The sequence below is a fragment of the Papio anubis genome, chromosome 13, assembly GCF_008728515.1.
Source record: "Papio anubis isolate 15944 chromosome 13, Panubis1.0, whole genome shotgun sequence".
In the NCBI taxonomy this organism is placed as follows: Eukaryota; Metazoa; Chordata; class Mammalia; order Primates; family Cercopithecidae; genus Papio; species Papio anubis.
Window position 1 is genome coordinate 2391893 of NC_044988.1, and position 22543 is coordinate 2414435.

The following is a 22543-nucleotide window of genomic DNA, read 5'->3' on the forward strand; positions in this document are numbered from 1 at the left end:
TTATGTTCAGTTTTGAAATCCTGAAAATTCACTTTTAAGTATCCTAAAAACAGGCCTGTAAGCATCTATTAGCTTTTCTTTGTTGTTAACAAAAAAAAAAAAAAAAAAAAAGCTCTAATTGTATTAGTCTGTTCTCATGCTGTTAATAAAGACATACCCAAGACTGGGTAATTTATAAAGGAAAAAGGCTTCGTGGATTCACAGTTCCACATGGCTAGGGAGGCCTCACAATGATAGCAGAAGGTGAAGGGGAAGCAAGACACATCTTACATGGTGGCAGGCAAGAGAACCTGTGCAGGGAAACTCCCCTTTATAAAACTATCAGATCTCGTGAGACTTATTCACTATCACAAGAACAGCGTGAGAAAGACCTGCCGGCATGATTCAGTTACCTCCCACGGGTTCCCTCCCATGACATGTGGAAATTATGAGAACTACAATTCAAGATGAGATTTGGGTGGGGACACAGCCAAACCATATCACTAATTTGCAAAGTAGAAACATGTTATTCAAATACCAGACCTAAAAATCCCACTTAGAGACAGATATAGGGTATGAAGTTATCTTTTTTAGTCAAAATTGTAAGCTATGCAAAAAATAGCAATGGGCACTTTGGATGACAGAATCACAAATAACGGATGTTTATGTTTGGATAGGTTTTTTTGTTTGTTTGTTTGAGACGGAGTCTCATTCTGTCGTCCAGGCTGGAGTGCAGTGGCGCCATCTCAGCTCACTGCAAGCTCTGCCTCCCGGGTACACGCCATTCTCCTGCCTTGGCCTCCTGAGTAGCTGGGACTACAGGTGCCTGCCACCATATCCAGCTAATTTTTTGTATTTTTAGTAGAGATGGGGTTTCACCCTGTTAGCCAGGATGGTCTCGATCTCCTGACCTCGTGATCTGCCTGCCTGTGCCTCCCAAAGTCCTGGGATTACAGGTGTGAGCCACTGCGCCCAGCCAGGATAGGTTTTAACCTCTTACATCACCTCTTACATCACACTCCTGTACTCTGAAGATTTGCTCTGTGTACCACATGGCAGAGCTTCCAGTTGGGTCCTACTGCCTTCCAGCTGGGGCTCCCTGAGCAGGGAGGCCTCCATCACCTCCTTCCCTGGCTGTGCTGACCAGGCCGCTCACCCTACTCCTGCCCTCCCCCCTGTGTTGGCCTTCTGCATGCTAGCTACTTCCTCTATTATTTGCACTACATGTAAATTTTTCATATTTGATGTTGTGTTTAGTTGAAGAAAAACAGTGTATGCTTGTTGATAGTCTCTAGATCACTTAAATAGTTTCTATTTCAAAATATTTTGAACTAAAATTCTCTCCCTGTTGATATCAAACAGCAGTGGTTTTTAATGTTTTTTAAAATTTGTGGAATCGTCAAGTCACGTATGATCTTAAGATGCTCCATTAAGAAAGAAGGAGAGGAAGGGGAGAAGGATGTGGGGGAAGAGGAACAGCTGCTTTTTTAAAAATGTATGGGGGTGGGCTCCCAACCCAGCCATCCTTGCCTGTCACTCCAACTCCCCCTCTTGTGATCAGTTCACACAGGCTTTTCCATGCCTTGGCCTTTGAAATACTTGAAAAGTTGTGATTCTGATGGCCCCTAACTCTTCTCTGAATGCAGACTAAATGCTCATTAACACCATGTAATCAGTGGAAGTCTTGGCCCTGAGCTGGTGGTGCACTGCCAGAGAGCCAGGATTGGGGGCTGGGGGCATGGAGAGGGTAGGGAATGCTGTGGATTCTTCTTCCCAGCCCCTCAGGTTCCCCTCAAAGGATCTCTCGGGAGGCCAAATACAGGCCCCTGGGGCTTTCTGTCAACTTCATACCCCAGTTCTCTGCTGGTCATCCTCCCATCACAGCCAGGAGGCCTGTCACAACCTCCCAGCCCCTCTTCTGCTACTTCTCTGGGTCCCATGGGGAGGGGCACTTGGGCGGGCACTCACCCCCTGTGCTGCCCCAGCATGGACGAGGGTGTCCCTCACAGCCCGGAAGGTCAGTGTCCTTTAGAATCTTCACTCTCTACCAGGTCCTTAGCTATGTGCTCAGCAGTGGGAGACAGCGGGCGGAGGCTGAGATCCAACCCTGCTGGAGGCGGAGGTGGGTCTTGGTATTCCGGCCAGGCTTCCAGAAGGTCACGCTTCCTCTTGGTGAAGCCTCCACTCTGTGTCAGCTGCTGGTCAGTTTCCATAGTGTCCCCTGCTCCCTGTTCCCCTAACAATCCTGAGAGGCAGGCAGACTAGGCCCCCAATATGATGGTGGGCGGCAGCAGAGTCCTGAGAATTCTGAAAGTGCGAGACCTCCAACTGTTCTTTTTCAAGATTGTTTTGGCTAGTTCAGGGTCCCTTGAGATTCCCTGTGAATTTTAGGATGGATTTTTGTTTTCTGCAAAAAAAGGCTTTGGGATTTTAATAAGAATTGTATTGAATTTATAGATTGCTTTGGGTCATATTGACATATTACCAGTGTTAAGGTTGCTTAAAAAGCAACAGCCGACTGCTCATTCCAAATCTAAAAGGCAACAAGATGACCTAAATTAAATGTTCTTCAAAATTTCTGGACCTCTGTCACTATGTGACTGAAGCTGTTCCTGTTTCTTTCTCCTCCCCTCCGTATCTTCCTCCCTGTTTCCCCTTCTTTCTTTTAACAATGACCACAATGTAGTAATGGAGCATGCCGTATTTCATAGTTTTATGTATGTAATTGGTTTTGCTAGCCACATGTCAAGTTATTGTGTCACTTGGGACAAAAAAAAAAAAAGAAATGTGTTGACAATTCAGTTGTCACAGATACCTAATAATCAGCTGCATGCTAATGGATATATTCATCCAAAGTTTGTCACTATATTTAGAGAACCTTGATGGTAGACCCAGTAATCACGTCATGTGGGGTTATCTTGCGTATGCTGTTCTTTCACATTAACCTGGTTTTGGTAAGACATTTATTTTCTGATGATCAGAAAAGGGAAACAGCAGTTGTATCTGTTTTCTTTTAGGTGCTTGCCCAGCTACTGTGAGCATGGGGGCGCGTGTTCCCAGTCGTGGGACACCTTCTCCTGTGACTGTCTGGGCACAGGCTACACGGGCGAGACCTGTCATTCCTGTAAGCCTCATGCCTCCCTCGCGTTTCTGTCAGCATCTCTTTGTCATTTCATCTTGATTAGTTGTTTATATGTAGCTGCATATTTGCAATCATGCAAACATATCAGAAAAGATATTTCAGCACTCAATTTCTAGTTTATTTTTAATCCACCTTATTTAATACAAGGGTGCTGAGACAGTGCACAGAAATACATGGTACGAATAGGATAGAAAAAAGAAGCTGGCAAGCAATGGGGAAGTACGTCTAGGAGAATCAGATATAGTAAAAGGTAGAAACTAAATTAAATTAAAAATGCATGATGTAACAGCTTGTTCCATTACTTGAGTTGGGCCATACTTTTAATTCTGAGAATCTTTTCAGTCAAAGAAAGGGGGAAAAACAACCCCTTGCCCGCTGTCAATGTTACATTGAAGGTATTTAAAGATTTGTTAACAATCACTGGGGTGATGCCATCATGGGATTGCAACATGGGAAAATTTCTGAAGAGGTAATTGGGTATCAGCTAGAAACTAGAGGACCTTTAAGGTCTCTTCCAATGACTGTGATTTTCTTTGGTGGTGATGATTGTAAAATGAATAATTGTAAAAGTGTTAATGTATTGAGTATTTATGCTGGCCCTTTGATATTGCTTTGCATATATTAACTCATTTAACCCTAAAGCAGCTCTGGGAAGAAAGTACTCATTATCTTCATTGCAGAGTTGAGGACAGAAAGAGGTTAAGTAACTTGGCCCCCAGCTAGTTTGTGGCCGGATGAGGAGTTGAGCTAAGGAGGTTGGCTCCACAGCCTTGGCTCCAGGATGCCTGATTGGTGGTCCATGCACCAGCAGCACCCATAGTCCCTGGGAACCTGTTACAAGTAAAGACTCTCAGGCCTCACCCAAACCTACTAAATCAGAATCGCTGGAGATGGTGGCCCGAGTCTGTTGTAACCAACCTTCCACATGCTTCTGGTAGACATTTAAGTGTAAGAACGATGTCTAAGGGATGACATATTCTAACACCTGTCAACTGCCTCTGCCGTATTAAAAATCATCTGTCTTGACTGAAGAATCACCCTTTATGAATTTCAAAGGCCATGCCATTGTATTGACCTCTACTTTGTTACAATTAGAACATCACAGAATCCTCAAAAGCCTATTTTTTTCTATTTGTTTTTAACTTTTAAAGTTTTCTTTCTGTGTATCTCTACTGACATCTCTGAGCAACTTCTGAGGAATATTTCGCCCATCCCTGGGTCTTCAAGGAGACAGAGCAAGATGCAAAGCCCTCAGTTCCACTTTCTCATCCTGAGGTCCTACTTGAAACTTTTAAGAACTCTTCCATGAGACATCTGATTTTCACAAAAACCATAGGAGAAAGGCAGGGCATGGAGCCTTAAAACCTCACTTCACACACACAATGAGAATTCTGCGCTCCCAGCCCTGAGGTTCTGCAAAGGATCTGGGCAAAAGAGGAGACAGTCCAGGAGTGACTCTCACAGATTGAAGCATGAAGTATGACTTTTGTACTAGAAGGGTCCCTGTTTATAAAGCTGTGACACATTTTCTTTTCTTTTTTTTTTTGAGACGGAGTATTGCTCTGTCGCCCAGGCTGGAGCGCAGTGGCGTGATCTGGGCTCACTGCAAGCTCTGCCTCCGGGGTTCACGCCATTCTCCTGCCTCAGCCTACCAAGTAGTTGGGACTACAAGTGCCCGCCACCACGCCCGGCTAATTTTTTGTATTTTTAGTAGAGACGGGGTTTCACCGTGTTAGCCAGAATGGTCTCGATCTCCTGACCTCATGATCCACCTGCCTTGGCCTCCCAAAGTGCTGGGATTACAGGCGTGAGCCACCGGGCCCGACCACCATGACACATTTTTAGAAGTTGAGTGGCCTCTCACACCAGAGGCTGCATGTCTTGATAAGGTCATAGAGTTGGTGCAGGGACCACATCTTGTACTTCTGTGTATCTTTCATCCTCCAGGCATAGTATCTTACCTAAAAGCAGAAGTGTAATCCTGTGTGTTACCTACAACTTCATATCCACCACCACACTCAACATCATCTGATTGCATTTAACGTTGCAATTAATGAATGAGTTACGTTAGTGCATGTTTATTCACTGCAATGAAAATATAACTTCAAAAACTTCTGAGGGAAAAATATCAGGAGATTGAAAAAGTATTTCAGGTATCAGTCTGATCTAATAATTGAGTTGACTGTTGTCCCAGCTAAAGGTAGAACTTTGCCAAGCCTACAGTCATTGACTGTGAGACTAGACTGCCACACCTAGCCACATAGGTTATTTTGTATTTCTAATTGTATAACATGTATCAATTATATACAACTAATTAATTATATATAATTGTCTATAATTAATTATATATAATTAATCATACAATTAAAATCTATTGTATACAATTAATATATACTATATGTTAACACATGTATACATTATCATTTAAAAAGCCAAACAGTTCACATAAAGCACAAGTTCTAGTCACTCTCCTCAATATTTGTCCCCATTCCAAACCTAGCCTGTACCCTATATCTAACCATTGTTATTAATTTGAGTGAATCCTACCATTTACAGATACATGTATTTAAATCAATATGCCGTAAGTGGAAAAAAATAAAGATTAACAATGCCCATCTCCTGCAGATATTAATTCTATACCTTGTACTTGGTAAAACATTTACTTGCACGAATGAAAATATTCAATTGTGTCACGAGTAAATTTACATTACATAGGGATATCTTTCAAAACAGTTTCTCTCCTGTTTTGAATTTCAGTTATCTTGAATTGTCACTTGCAAAATAGGGAAGTTTCTTTTTAAATCAACTTTAATTATTTTTTAATGAAGACAAGTTGATGGCTTATAAATTCTATTTATCTCTTTAAAATGCTTATACATAGGTTGTTTTAAAGGAAGCAAAGGTTATAACTGCTGCATAGCTTAAGAAAAACTTTACAGAATGTTTATTGGAAAATACCAGATTATTTAGGCAGTTTAAAACTAATATGCTCAGGTAGTCAGTTATTACAGGTAGAATGAGGGTTTCTTCCTTAATTACAGTTTACTTCTGAGGTATAGTTGCCACGACTTTGAAAAGAACCATGCTTGAATAGCACACAGAATTCAGATTCAGATTCACAAAGTTTTCCTCTCATATCTCTTCAAGTCTTTTACACTGTGCTTCAGAGTTTGCAGGGTTTCTTGCCTAAAAGCAAAAGAAAACATTGATGTAGAGAAAGTACAGCCTCTAGACATCGCCAAAAGATTGTCTATTGAAGATGGTATCACAGTCCCACTGTAAGCACATCTTCGTTTTTGAACACCAACACAATCTTTCCTTCTTCCTCAAAATAGAAATACACTGTGACCGAATATTTATTCAGCATCTAACAACATTCAACATTTAAGTGTAGTTTGACTAGGTAATTTTCTTCTCCTTTGTTAATAGAAATAGATTTAATTTTTAGAATGTCATTTTCTTGCATCTCATCAAATATACTGTCATACACTATAAAATGATGTTGGGTCATATGTATCACATGTCTGTAATTCAGAAATGCAAACCTTTGGACACTGACTCAACATCTGGAGATATTTTTTCTGGTTCTTATGGCTGGTGTTCTCCTACAGCTCTCTACGAGCAGTCTTGTGAGGCCCACAAGCACCGAGGGAACCCGTCCGGGCTTTACTATATTGATGCAGATGGAAGTGGCCCCCTGGGACCATTTCTTGTGTACTGCAATATGACAGGTATGTTGATCATTGTTAGATGCATATATCAGAACGGACCAAGGAGAAATTTACCTAGTTGGCAGCATTATGAAAACATGCAGTTTGATAGTGTGTACTTGCTAAGTAGAAGCATTAAATATGTATTTGTTAATTTTGTTGTCAACAAAATTTTCTTGTATTTCTTATTTGCCTGGGTTGGATTATAGGCAAGATTTAATGCTTTGCCAGGGCGTCTCTCTAGCTCCTGCACTCCTCATAATACATCTGTTCATGTGCATCATGATAAAATATAAACCTCTGATTCGGTGATTTACATGCTTTCTATATTTAGAAAAAACAAAGGTCTTTAAAAGTGCTAAGAAACAACGTATATAGATATGTTAGTGTTTTATGTGCATCTTAAATAATGTAGTGATTTTTATGGCATATAATTTTTTCATAACCAAGGAAAGTTGGTTATTTCTTGTGCTTTAGATATTATTAGAAATGAACACAGCTTGGGCTGGGCGTGGTGGCTCACGCCTGTAATTCCAGCACTTTGGGAGGCCTAGGCGGGCGGATCACGAGGTCAAGAGATCGAGACCATCCTGGCCAAAATGGTGAAACCCCATCTCTACTAAAAATACAAAAATTAGCTGGGTGTGGTGGCGCCCGCACCTGTAGTCCCAGCTACTTGGGAGGCTGAGGAAAGAGAGTCTCTTGAACCCAAGAGGCAGAGGTTGCAGTGAGCCGAGATCGTGCCATTGCACTCCAGCCTGGTGACAGAGTGAGACTCCATCTCAAAAAAAAAAAAAAAGAAAGAAAGAAATGAACACAGCTTGATTATAGAAGATTGCACTAGAATGCCTTTTAAATAGTTACATTTTCACAGAAATGTGTTGTCACCTATAGCTCTTCCAACTCTCTGGAAAGTGGAACTGTTCTCATTTGTTGTGCTGACCAAAGATTTCAAAAGTTTCATAAATTTGGACAAGAACCAAGTGGATCAGCAAGCACCAAGGAAAAAGGAACAGATAACTGAAATTACATGGTCATTTAAAGTGTCTTAGCAAAGACTGCCAAAAAATATTAAAACTTTACAGGGGACGTTGAGAAGTTTCAGAGCCACCTGCGCGGCAATGTGCTGAAGATAAAGAAACACAGATGTTCTGCCAGGAGACACCAATTACCTCCAAAATCCCCCGACTCAGACAATCAAACCAAAGTGAGAAATCCCATAAAAATGGTCTTGGTGGATATCAAAAGACTCAACCAAAGTCACAACCAGGAAGGACCTTGGTTGTCATCATTTTAAGATGAGAAAACCAAGGCTCAGAAAAGTTGGTTAGGGATGTATCTACTGACAAAATCGAGCTAACAATAGAGGAATCACTAAACTCTAGTCTCTTTTCTCCCCTAGAAAAGGTTACCTTTAGATACTGCATTGCTCTGTAGCCAGTAATATATTCTCTAGTTGTTCAAATGAAGCAATAATGATTATAAAATGCACAATGTCAAACTACTACTCTAATAGCTTGAAATGTATGTATGGTAATAGCCTTCAAAAAGCAGTTGCTTCAGAGCTTGGAAGTAGGCATTCTGTCTTAAGAACAAGTAAAAAGCCAGGCAAATTGAAAAATCAACAAAATTTTTTAGATGCAGCAGAGAAGTGAGGTCACAGAACAAACCGCTGCCCCCCAAAATTGGAGAGACAGGCAGGCTTATATATAGAATGACAACTTTCTTCCACAAGCAGAAACCTTCGGAGAAACCGTCGTCAAGGTAGGAAAACCTACACTTAATTGACGAATTGCTGGATGCTCAATGTGGACACGTCTGAGAGTTAAAAACTCCAGGAAGACCCAGTCAGGGAAGGGTCCCCACACTTCTGTGAGTTTTACACCTAGAAGCTTGACCAGGTTCTCACAGTGAATGCTGGAGAAAAATCTCCTCATGCTTCCAGAAGGGGGAGGTGAAAAGGAACCGTCCTGAAGTACACCAGAGCTTTCTGTTCTTCTGAACAACGTCTTTCCTCAAGGGCAAATATTTCACCTAAGCTACTGGCGTTTTGTTTTGTTTTGTTTTGTTTTGTTTTGTTTTCAGAGCCTAACATGCCTGGAGGAAGGAAATTACCCACCTCTGGCCATCCTGTCCCATGTAAGGGTGGTGATGGGAGGGAGGGCTGAGAAGCTCTTGTGAAGGTCACAGCCCAGAGGCACAGGCTCCCTAAAGGACTCAGACCTAATCACAGGACTGCAGAGCCTTTCGCCTTCCAACACATGTTACTTGTAGTACTGCAGACCTCTTTACAGCAGTTACTTTTCCCTGGTACATCACATCTGGCTATCAAGAAAAAATTTCAGCTAGACCTGTAATCCCATCACTTTGAGAAGCTGAGGAGGGAAGACAGCCTGAGACTAGTTTGAGACCAGCCTGGGCAACACAGTGAGACCCTCACCTCTATAAAAAAACAAAACAGGCATGGTGGCATGTATCTGTAGTGCCAGCTACTTGGGAGGCTGAGGTGGGAGTATCGCTTGAGCCTGGGAGTTGGAGACTGCAATGAGCCTTGGTCACACGACTGCCCTCTAGTCTGGGCAACAAAGACCTTGTCTCTAAAAAAAAGAAAAAAAGAAAAAATTTCAAGGCAGAAACATACTTTGAAGAGACAAAGCAAATATTAAAAACAGACTCAGGGCCGGTCCCAGTGGCTCACGCCTGTGGGAGGCCGAGACGGGTGGATCACGAGGTCAGGAGATCCAGACTATCTTGGCTAACATGGTGAAACCCCATCTCTACTAAGAATACAAAAAAATTAGCCGGGCATGGTGGCGGGCGCCTGCAGTCCCAGCTATTCAGGAGGCTGAGACTGGAGAATGTCGTGAACCTGGGAGGCGGAGCTTGCAGTGAGCAGAGATCGCGCCACTGCACTCCAGCCTGGGCGACAGAACAAGGTTCCATCTCAAAAAAACAAAAAAACTGACTCAGATATGGCAAGGATGTTAGAGTTATTAATTATTAGACCAGGACTTTAAACAACTATAATTAATATGGAAAAAACCATAATAGATAAAGTAGATAGCATGCAAGACCAGATGAACGATGTAAGCAGCGAGATGGAAATTCTAAGAAGCAAAAAGGAGTGCTAGAGATCAAAAACAGCATAACAGAAATGAAAAATGCCTTTGATGGGTTTATTAGTAGACCAGGCACAGCTGTGGAAAGAATCCCCTAAGCTTGGAGATACCTCAATAGAAACTTCCAAAACTGAAAAGCAAAGAGAAAAAAAGACTGAACCCCCCCTCAAAAAAAAAAAAAACAACAAAAAACCCAGAACATAATATCTGAGTACAGTGGCACAGCTACAAAAGGTGTAACATACATGTGAAGAGAATTCTAGGAAAAGAAAGAAAGGAACAGAAGTATATTTGAAGCGATAATGACTGAGAATTCCCACAAATTAATATCAGACACCAAACCACAAATCCAGGAAGTTCAGAGAACACTAAAGAAGGAGAAAGGCCCCCAAAACTATACCAGGCATATATTTTCAAACTATAGAATTCAAAGGTAAAAGTAAAATTAATTAATTAATTTATTTATTTATTTATTTATTTATTTATTTATTCATTTTGAGATGGAGTTTCACTCTTGTTGCCCAGGCTGGAGTGCAATGGCACGAACTTGGGTCACCACAACCTCCATATCCCGGGTCCAAGTGATTCTTCTGCCTCAGCCTCCAGAGTAGCTGGGATTACAGGCATGTGCCACCACGCCAGGCTAATTTTGTATTTTTATTAAGAGACAGGGTTTCTCCGTGTTGGTCAGGCTGGTCTCGAACTTCCGACCTCAGGTGATCCACCCACCTCAGCCTCCCAAAAGTACTGAGATTACAGGCGTGAGCCACCACACCTGGCCCAGGTAAACGTAAACTTAAAAATAGTCAGAGGAAGAAAGCACCTTACCTACAGAGGAGATAAGTATTATAGCAACTTCTCTTCAGAAATCATGCCAGCAAGAATAATGGAGTGAGATACTTAAAGTGTGAAAGAGAGAAAAAACAAAACAAAACCTTCTCCTTGAAGAGTAAAGAAATGAACTTTCTCAGACAAATGAAGAGGTCAGTTCTCCAAAAAGAGATCTTAATATGTATGATCCTGACAACAGAACACAGTGGATCTTATTTTCTTTTTTCTTCTGGGGCGTTTGGAATGGGTATACCAGATGCTGGGGATTTCATATGATATATTGAGTAAATTTTATTATTTAAGTGCAGACAATCCCCATTTACAATGGTTCTACTTAAAATATTGTGACTTTACTATGTGAAAACATATGCATCCCGATTTCAAGTACCCATACAAGTATTATTATTATTCTTCTGACACAGTCTCGCTCTGTCGCCCTGGCTGCAGTACAGTGGCACGATCTCGGCTCACTGCAACCTCCACCTCCTGGGTTCAAGTGATTCTCCTGCCTCGGCCTCCCCGGTAGCTGGGACTACAGGCACTTGTCACCATGCCCGGCTAATTTTTAGTCTTTTTAGTAGAGATGGGGTTTCACCATGTTAGCCAGGATGGTCTCGATCTCCTGACCTCATAATCCACCTGCCTCGGCCTCCCAAAGTGCTGGGATTACAGGCGTGAGCCACCACGCCTGGCCACAAGCATTATTATTAGTATTTTTTACTCTCAGTACAGTAGTTAATAAATGAGATATTCAACACTTTATTATGAAATAGGCATTGTGTTAAATGATTTTGCCCAACTGTAGGCCAATTTAAGTGTTCTGAGCACATTTAAGTTAGGCCAGGTTGAGCTAGGTTCAGTAAGTCACATGTATTAAAATGCATTTTTAATTTATAATGTTTATCCAGATGCAACTTCATCATAAATTGAGAAACATCTGTACTGCTAATTCCAATCAAAATCATGAAGTTAAATTAGCTTAATTTTCAAAGTCAGATATTTATTTGAGCAACAGGAGTGAAACAGGGATCAACTTATTGCAGTTACCCTCCTCCTGGGCCAATGAGACAGCCTCCAGTGTGTTCTGACTCAACCACACCTCTGAACCCCTTTCCGCATTTAGCCACTGTCATAATTAATCTACTCAGGTCCAATTCACTTGATCCCTGGAGGTTGAGGCTGCAGTAAACTATGAAGGTGCCACTGTACTCCAGGCTGGGCAACAGAGGGAGACCCTATCTCTAATAAAAAAGAAAAAGAAAAATATAGAGGTTATATTAGATGCTCTTTGAGGTCTTTCCAGTTCTAATATGCTTATAATCTATTGAAATAAGTTGTGAGCAATTAGGGGAACGGCAGTGGTCTGTGTCCTTCTTTGGGTCTTTTACTACTGATATTATAAGGAGAAGTGAGTCAAGTGGAATTTTATAAACACAAATGCATATTCTATAATGTCCCTGGTTACTATTCTGCTCTTCAGAAAAACAGTTTTACAGATGTATTCTCAACAGTTCCCTTCTCAGTACTGAGGACATTTCTATGACTGCATCTTAACCATTTGTGACTGCAAATCTATCATACTGCCCACCAGCCTATGTGAACTACTCCGGACCATCATTTCTCTCCCACTGTACAACAGATCATGAACACATGGCCAAAAATGGCATGTGATTGATCATTTTCAATGCCCAACTTAGTGTTCCATAGGTTTTTCTATATTTGATTCAGTTGATAGGAAAACTCTGAAGGTGAGAGTAGGTGATGTGCACAGAGTAACACCAGATTGTCAAAATTTTAAAATGAGGCCGGGCGCAGTGGTTCAAACCTGTAATCCCAGCACTTTGGGAGGCTGAGGCAGGTGGATCACCTGAGGTAGGGATTTCAAGACCAGCTTGGCCAACAGTTTCAACATGGTGAAACTCCGTCTCTACTAAAAAATATATGAAAATTAGCCCGGTGTGGTAGTGTGTGCCTGTAGTCCCAGCTACGTGGGAGGCTGAGACAGGAGAACTGCTTGAACCCAGGAGGCGGAGGTTGCAGTGAGCCGAGATAGCGCCACTGCACCCCAGCCTGGGCGATAGAGCAAGACTCTGTCTCAAAAATAAATAAATAAAATAAAAATTTTAAAATAAAAGAGCAATATTAAAGGAAGAACCCATGGAACTGAAATTACCATAGGCACACTTAGAGCCTCCTTTGGTGAGTACAGTGAGCGGAGTGATAACGTAATTGAAAATTGCATTCATTATTTAAATTTGCAGATTTTTTCTGAACTTGTGGCTCATTTGTACATATCACACCTTTGCTCTCCATGGGTTTTGTGACGAAAGAGATATTTCAGTAGCGTGGCTGGTTTTCTTGTCCGTTCCTCTGATCTCTGTTGTTGTTACTGTTAGGCGTGTGTAAAGTAACAGTAAGGCTGCGAAATTTGTCTTATGCACGGTTAGCAGCCAAGCCATTAAACATCCTGAGATGTGAAGGGCTGGAAGGGTGATTTATCAAGGTAAAATATATTACATTGTTTTGTTTCGTAGTTCTTAAAAAAATCCTCATATGAATCTTTCGTAGTCTCTCCAGTTTGGAAAATTTTTATGTAAAATGTCCATTATTCTAAATACATCTTACTAGAGGTTAAAGGACCGGACAGCACCAGCATAGGATTAAAGTGACTTCGAGTCTGGTGGGAGGTCCATTGTTGGGAACACTGAAGAACTCAAGATGCACTTCTTCCCTTATGAGATGTGGAGTCATTCTGTTTTTATTTCATCAAAACAATATAAGTAATCAAGTAACAGAGATACATCAGAAATGATGTCAGCAGGCAGTCAGATGCCCAGAGTCACCGCCTGGAAAGTGCTGTTAGAAGCTCAAGGCCTCTGATTCCTCTGGGCTTGGTCACTGATGGAGAAGCTGACACAATTAAACCACTTTATTTTAATAGAGCTGCTTCCTATTATACCCGTGAGTATGTGCGTCACATCGTCCCAATATGTATCTTTTATAAATTTATTTGATAATGAAAGAAATAGAGGCACATACAGATGAGGAAAATGCAGATGAGTTTAGAAAGATAAAGATCCAGACAGTTTGGCCCCATGCTTGTGTTGATGTAAAAAATGGTTTTAACAACTAAAGAGTCATTGCTTACATGATACACTTTTAGGCATGACGTCACAAAAGTTTGGCCATCAGTTCTCCCCATACGTTTTTTCTTAGAGGCTGAGTTCTGGCTCAGTACATTGTTACACAGGTCCAACTCCTCAAATCGGGGCAAACATGCAGTAATGCAAATTTCAATTAAAAGTGTATGTACATGTGCCACATTTTCTTAATCCAGTCTGTCACTGATGGACATCTGGGCTGATTCCAAGTCTTTGCTATTGTGAATAGTGCTGCAATAAACATACGTGTGCATGTGTCTTTATGCAGCCATAAAAAAGGATGAGTTTGTGTCCTTTGTAGGGACATGGATGCAGCTGGAAACCATCATTCTTAGCAAACTATCACAAGAACAGAAAACCAAACACCGCATGTTCTCACTCATAGGTGGGAACTGAACAATGAGATCACTTGGACTTGGGAAGGGGAACATCACACACCGGGGCCTATCATGGGGAGGGGGGAGGGGGGAGGGATTGCATTGGGAGTTATACCTGATGTAAATGACGAGTTGATGGGTGCAGCACAGCAACATGGCACAAGTATACATATGTAACAAACCTGCACGTTATGCACATGTACCCTACAACTTAAAGTATAATAATAATAAATAAATTAAAAAAAAAAGTGTATGCACATAAAAGACGCGTCTGCTTTGCCCCTTGCTGCTGGCCTCTGCCGCCCAGTGATGCCTCTCCTTTGCCTGTTTCTGCTCAGCAGACGCCGCGTGGACCGTGGTGCGGCACGGCGGCCCCGACGCGGTGACCGTCCGAGGTGCCCCCAGCGGGCACCCGCGCTCGGCTGTGTCCTTCGCGTACGCGGCGGGCGCGGGGCAGCTGCGGGCCGCGGTGAGCCTGGCGGAGCGCTGCGAGCAGCGGCTGGCTCTGCGCTGCGGGACCGCGCGGCGCCCGGACTCACGAGGTAAGCGCCCCGGCTGGAGGCTACGGGGGCACACGGGGCCCGGGCGCGGCGCTCGGGCTGCGAGATGCCTTTCCAGGGAGAAAAGGCCAGGGTCACTCCCGTGGCGCGTAGTTCAAAGGCCTGACCGCTCTGACCTTTTCTTCCCGCTCTTGATTGGACAAAAGAGCAATTGAGCGCCTTCTTGACCGCTGAGAGACGTTCAGCGTTCATGTGCAGGATTAGTGAGTGACTTGGCCTTTTTTAATTCAGGGAAATTTTGCTAATAACTTATGACTTAGCTTTCCATTCACACTGGGGGAAAATGGCTGTAGGGCAGGTTGGGTATAGCAGAGTTCTTCATGAAGACCAGTGGGAACCAGTAACCTCCTTACTCTTCTCAAAGTCTTCTTCTGAATCTACCTGGAACGTTTGTTTCCTCCCTTTAGATTATCTGAGTATGCCTTTCCTCAGCCCCGCTACTCTCACTGTGGTCTAGGGTGAAATAATTACTAGTGTTATTAAAAACTGTTTTCAGTGGGTGTCTCATTTTTTTGAAATTATGTCTTGAGAAATGTATACCTGAATCTTCATAAATGGAAGTAATCTTTTGGAAACTCTGCAGTGAGCTGTGATTGCTTCACTGCCCTCCAGCTTGGGCAGCAGAGCAACACCTTGTCTTAAAAAAACAAACAAAAACAGTGTATGTCGGTAGCATAATAAAGCCACTTTAATTTCACTCTTAAATTTTCAATACAAAATCTTTTGTTAAGTTGAAAGTGGTGTATGAGTGTCATATGAAGGTGGTTTGCGCTGATCCACTAACCCATACCTGCATTGCCTTCCCTAATCCGTCCTGGCCAGTCAGCCCCTGGAATATGCCAGACCATTTCCTCTGCCTGGATTCGCCTCTCTGTCGCCCAGGCTGAAGTGCAGTGTCACGATCTTTGCTCGCTGCAACGCCCCCCGCCCCCATCCTGGATTCAAGCCATTCTCCTACCTCAGCCTCCGTAATAGCTGGGAATACAGGCGTGTGCCGCCACGCCCGGCTAATGTTTGTATTTTTAGTAGAGACGGGGTTTCACCGTGTTGGTCAGGATGTTCTTGAACTCCTGACCTCAGGTGATCCGCCTGCCTCAGCCTCCAAAAGTGCTGGGATTACAGGCGTGAGCCACCACGCCCGGCCCTCCCACTCTTAAATCTTACCCACTGTGCTAGACCTGTGCAATCCGCAACGGCGTCCCTTCCCAGGGTGATCCCTCTCTCTTTTGGATGCCTGCCAGCCAATTTGGTCTAGTAGAAAGAGCGAAGGTCTCGTTGCATTCCAAGTTTGAAGTTCAAATGCTAAGTCTGTCACTTAGCAGCTATGGAAATTTTGGCCATTCCTTAATCTTTCTCAGACTCTGTTTCCTCTTTGATGAAATGGATCCTGTAGTACTGATCTCATGGGGTTTCTTTTATAAATGAGATAGCTTACATAAGTTCAGTAAGTAAGAAACTCTCCTTCCCAGTTCTCCAGTTTTTTAAGGTTGGCATTCCAAAACTTAATTGTTTGTTAGTTCGTTGTTATTGAATGAAGTATAGCCTTGGATTTGGCATTGTTTTTAAAAAATCGCCAGGTAATCTTTTGGAAACTACTGGGCTAGGGTCTAAAATAACACAAGAAATGGAATATTCTACTCCCGTCAGTGGTAATTTCCCTATTTCTCCTCTTTTGAAAAGATAATATATTTTTAAAAAAATTTTTTTTGAGATAATTGTAGATTTACATACACTTGTGAGAAGTAAAAGAGAGAACCCAAGTAACCGTTAAGCAGTTCCCCCACCCCAAGGTGACATCTTGTAGAAGTATAGTGTAGTGCAATATCGGAGCCAGAATCTTGACATCCATACAGTCAAGATACACAGTATTTCCATCAGCACAAGAATTCCTCCTACTGGCCGGGCGCGGTGGCTCAAGCCTGTAATCCCAGCACTTTGGGAGACCGAGGCGGGTGGATCACGAGGTCAGGAGATCGAGATCATCCTGGCTAACACGGTGGAAACCCTGTCTCTACTAAAAATACAAAAAATTAGCCAGGCGTGGTGGTGGCGCCTGTAGTGCAAGCTACTTGGAAGGCTGAGGCAGGAGAATGTTGTGAACCCGGGAGGTGGAGCTTGCAGTGAGCCGAGATCCCACCACTGCACTCCAGCCTGGGTGACAGAGCGAGAATCCGTCTCATAAAAAAAGAATTCCTCCTATTGCTTGTTAATAACCACTAATGTGTTCTTCATTTCTATGGAATTTTTTTAAATTTTAAGAATGTTATGTAAACGAAATTATATAGTATGTACTCTTTGTGATTGAGTTTTTTCATTCTATGTAATCTCTTGTAGATTCATTTGCATAATTGTGTATATCAGTAATTTGTTCCTTTTCATTGCTGATTAGTAATCGGTGGCATGGATATACCAGAGTTTATTCACTCATTGAAGGGCATCTGGGTTGTTTGTTTACAGTTTGGGGCTATTATGAATAAAGTTTTTATGAACATTGTGTATAGGTTTGTGTGAACATAAGTTTTCATTTCTCTGGAATTAATGCCCCAAAGTGCAATTGGTGGGTCATATGGTAACTGCATACTTAGCTTTATAAAAAGCTACCAAATTGTCTTCTAGAATGCTTCTACCATTCCCACCAACAGTGTATGAGGATTTCATTTCCTCCACATCCTCATCAGCATTTGGTGTTAAGACCATTTTTTATTTTAGCTATTCTGATAAGTGTGTAGTAATATCTTTATTGTGGTTTTAATTTGTGTCTCCCTGATGTCTAATAATATTGAGCATGTTTTATATGCTTATTTGCCATATGTGTATCCTTTTCAGTGAGATAGATGTCTGTGAATGTGTTTTTGTTGTTGTTCCATTTTCTAATTGAATCGTTTGGATTTGTTTGTTTTGTTACTGTTGAATTTTCAGTTCTTTATATATTCTAGATACTAGCCCTGTGTTGGATATGTGATTTGCAAATATTTTTTCAAAAGTTTTAATTTTGATGAGGTTCAGTTTATCATGTTTTCCTTTTACGGATTGTACACATCATGTCAATTCTAAAAATTCTTTACCTAACCCTAAATTCCAGTTCCAAAGATTTTTGAAATTTTTTCCTAAAAGTTTTATAGTTTTACCTTTTACTTTTAATTCCATGCCCTATTTTGGGACACACTTTATATAAGCTGTGAGAGTTGATTCTCTCTCACTCTCTCTGACTGTGAATGTTCAGTTGCTCCAGAACCATTTGTTGAAAAGGCTTTCCTTCCTGCATTGATTACATTTTAAATAGTGTTAAAAATTGGTTGAACTTACTTGTGTGGTGGGTCTGTTTCTGCATTCTTTATCTGTTTCATTAATTTGTATCCCTCCACCAATATCACCCTGACTTGAACATAGTACCTGTATAGCAGGGTTGACTTATTCCTCCTGCTTTATTCTTCTTTTTCAAGATTCTTTAAGTAAGTCTGCAACTTTCCTCATTCTGTATAAATTTTATAATAAATTTGTTTATGTCTACAAATGTCTACAAATGTCTTGCTAGAATTTTTATGGGCGTGACATTAAACATAATAGCTCAATGTAGGGAAAATTGGTGTTTTACTATTTTGAGTCTTCCAATCCATGAACATGAGATCTCTTTCCATTTATTTGGATCTTTGATTTCTTGCCTCAGCATTTTGTAATTTTTAGCATCCAGCGATTATATGTTTTATAAGCATGCTTAGGCATTTATTTAGTTTCTTGATTGATTGTAAGTGCTGTTGTGCTTTAAATTTCTGTTTACATATGTTTGTTGTTAGAATATAGAAATGTAATTAACTGTTCCATACTAATCTTATATCCTCTTACTTTTTTGAACTTAACTTTTTTTAGATTCCTTGAGATTTTCTCTATGTGAAATCATGTCATCTGCAAGTAGAGTCAGCTTTATTTCTTCCTTGTCAATCTGTATGGAGTTAATTTATTTTTCTTGCTTTACTGCAATACCTACATTTTCAGTACTAGGTTGAACTAGAGTGATGAGGGCAGACATCCTTGCCTTGCTTCCTGTCTTAGGGGAAAAGCATTCATTCTTTTTTCCCACGTTATGTTGAGGTAGTTCCCTTTTATTCCTGGTTGGCTGACAGGTTTTATTTTGAAAGGACATTGGATTTTTGTCAAATGTCTTTTCTGTGTCAATTGGTATTAAAATATTGTATTTCTTCTTTTGTCTGTTGACATATTGAATCAGCTTTGCATAACTAGAGCAACTCCTATTTGGCCATAATTTATAATTCAAAAACTACATTTCAAATGTGTTTTGTTTGTTAATATTTTATTGAATATGTTTGTATTCAAATTCATAAGAGATATTGATATGTAGTTTTCTTTTCTCATATTGTCTTTATCTGGTTTCAGTATCAGGACAATACTGCCTACATAAAATAAATTTGGTAGCATTCTCTAGTCTCCTGTTTTCTGGAAGAGATTATGTAAAATCAACTTTAATTTTTCTTTAAACATTTGGTAGAATTCTGCAGTAAGGCCCAGCAGGGTGACTCAACACCTGTGATCCCAGCACTTTGGGAGGCTAAGGCAGATGGATCACTTGAGGTCAGGAGTTCGAGACCTGCCTGGCCAACATGGTGAAACCCCCTCTCCACTAAAAATACAAAAATCAGCTGGGCAGGGTAGCGCATGCCTATAATCCCAGCTACTCAGGAGGCTGAGGCAGGAGAATCGCTTGAACTTGGGAGGCGGAGGTTCTAGTGAGCCAGGATCACACCACTGCACTCCAGCCTGGGCAACAGAACGAGAGTTCATCTCAAAAAAAAAAAAAAAAAAAAAAAAACAATTCTCTAGTAAAACCATCTGGGCCAAGAGATTTTTTTTTTCAGTCATTTTAAATTATGAATTCAATTTTCTTAAGAGTTATAATTACTTAAATTACCTATTTCATGTTAGGTGAATTGTGGTAGTTTGTACTTTTTCAGAAATTTGTCCATTAATCTAAATTGTCAAGTTGATTTGTGTGGAATTATTTATAGTATTTTCTTATTATTTGTTTGATGTCTGCAGCATCTGTAGTGATAGCCACTTAAATTTCTCATATTCGTAGTTTGTCTCATCTTTTTTTATCTGTCAGTCTTGATAGTTTTTCAGTCTTACTGTTTTTTAGAACTAGATTTTCATTTCATGATTTTCTCTATTATTTGTCTGTTTCAAATTTTATTGACATCTGCTCTTTGTTATCTCCTTCCTTCAGCTTGTATGAGTTAATTTTATTTTATTTTCTAGTTTCTGGAGGTAAGAACTTACATTATTGGCTTTAGGGCTTTCTTCTTTCCTAATGTAAGCATTTACTGCTAAATTTTCCCTATCAACACAGTTTTAGCTACATTTCACATATTTTGATAAGTTGTATTCTCATTTTCATTTAGTTTTTCATGTAGTTTCATTTTCATTTAGGTATTTTAATAAATTTCTCTGAAGCATATTCGTTGACCTATAGCTTATTTAGAAGTGTATTTTTAAAAATTTCTAAGTGTTTAGAGATTTCCGTTTTGTCTTTCTGGTATTGATTTCCAGTTTGATTCCATTATGCTTAGAGAATATACTTTGTGTGATTTTAGTTCTTTTAAATATGTCGAGGTTTGTTTTGTTCCCCGGGATATGGTCTGTCTTCTAAATGTCTCATGGACATTTGAAAAAAATGTATATTCTGCTCTTCTTAAGTTGAGTATTCTGTGTGTATTTCAATGAGATCCTGTTGGTTGATTATGTTGTTCAGATCTTCTGTGTCCTTGCTGACTTTTTGTCCAGTAGTTCTATCAGTTGCTAAGAGAGACATTTTGAAATCTGTACTATAATTGTGGATCTGTTTATTTTTCCATTCTGTTCCATCAGTTTTCTTATATTAATAGGCTTTATATTTTTGAGCAATTTTAAGTTTACATAAAATTGAGCAGAAAGTACTAAAAGCATATGATTTTTATTCTTTAGCTTGTTGATCTGATGGACTATATTAGTTAATTTTTAAATGTTAAAGGCATATATAGAGTAAATCCCACTTGGTTGTGGCATTTATTTTTATACATTGTTGGGTTCAGTTTGCTAGTATTTTTAAAGGATTGCTTCATCCATATTCAGGAGAGAGATTTGTTTGCAGTTTACTTTTTTGTAAGGTTTTGCTGGTTTGGGTATTAGGGTAATGCTGGCCCATGGAATGAGTTAAGAAATAGTCACTCTGCTTCTATTTTCTGCAATAGATTGTGGAAAATTGGTATCATTTATTTCTCCAATATTGATAGAATTCACCAGTGAATCATCTAGGCTTGGTACCTTCTGTTTGAGAAAGTTATTAATTACTGGCTTAGTTAAAAATTTTGTTTTCTCTTGAGACTTTCTCTTTCACCATGTTTTATTATTTAGAAATGTGTTTTTAAATTTTTTGGTATTTGAGGATATTTCAATTCTCTTTCTGCTATTATTAGTTTAATTTCATTCTGATTCAGGAACATACCTTTTATGATTTCTATTCTTTTAAATTTGGTAAAGTGTTCTGTGGCCTAGAATGTGGTTTAACTTAATGAATTGTGCATTTGTCTTTGAGTACAGTGTGTATTCTGCAGTGTTTGGACAAAGTATTGTGTAACGCTAATTGAATTCTAAAGTAGATCCAGTTGACTGATGGTGCTGTTCAGTTCAAATCTATCCTTAATGATTTTCTTCCTGCTAAGTCTGTCACTTACTCATAGAGGGGTGTTGAAGTCTCCAGTGGTAATAATGGATGTGTCTTTCTGTCCTTGCAGTTCTATTGTTTTCCCCTAATATATTTTGACTCTTCTGTTGCTAGATATATACACAGTATTATTATATCTTCTTGTTATATTAACCCCTTTGTTATCATGTAATGCCCTTTTTCATCTCTGATAATTTTCCTTGCTCTGCAGTTGGCTTTGTCTAAAATTAATTTAGATACTCTGGCTTTCTTTTGGTTAGTGTTAGTATGGTATATCTTTCTCTAGCTCTTTAAATCTACTTGCCATTTTATATTTAAAGAGGATTTCAGTAGACAACATATAGGTGGATCAAGGTTTTTTTTGTTGTTGTTGCCGTCCACTCTGACAGCCTCTGTCTTAATTGGTATATTCAGACTGTTGACATTTAAAGTGATTATTGGTACTTGGATTAATATTTGACATACTGTAACTCTTTTTTATTTGTTGCCCTTGTTTCTTCTTTTTTTCCTGACTTCCTCTCTCACATTTTTTTGTTTTAATTGAGCATTTAATATGATTCCATATCCTCACTTCTCCTAGAATATTAATTACATTTCTTTGTAATTGTTTTAGTGGTAGCCTTTGAGTATGAAATATACATTATAACAATCTACTTTCAAATAACACTATTCCACTTCATTAATGGTGCTGGTACTTTATAACACAGTATTTCCAATCCTTCTGTCTTATTTTGTATTACATTGCTATCATTCATTTTACTTATTCATAAGCCATAATCACCCAATACACTGTTAGAATTATCTAGAACTAACTGTTACCTATTACATCAATTAAGAAGAAGACACTAGATTTTATTTTACCTATATCGTTTTTCTCTTCTCTGAGGAACTTCTGTTAACACGACTTACAAGGTAGGTCTACTGGAGAAAGATTTCCTCAATTTCTGTT

At 40.0% G+C, this 22543-nt stretch overlaps 1 protein-coding gene across 1 annotated transcript in view; it reads left to right on the plus strand.

Annotated features, from left to right (window-relative positions):
- LOC100997183 (contactin-associated protein-like 3) overlaps positions 1 to 22543 on the plus strand; it is a gene marked incomplete at its 5' end in the record, with an annotated part of 72775 nt that overhangs the window by 2433 nt on the left and 47799 nt on the right. Inside the window, 3 exon segments of the mRNA XM_031654027.1 lie at positions 2997 to 3103; positions 6733 to 6852; positions 14658 to 14861. Coding sequence (XP_031509887.1) covers positions 2997 to 3103; positions 6733 to 6852; positions 14658 to 14861 — 431 coding nt within the window.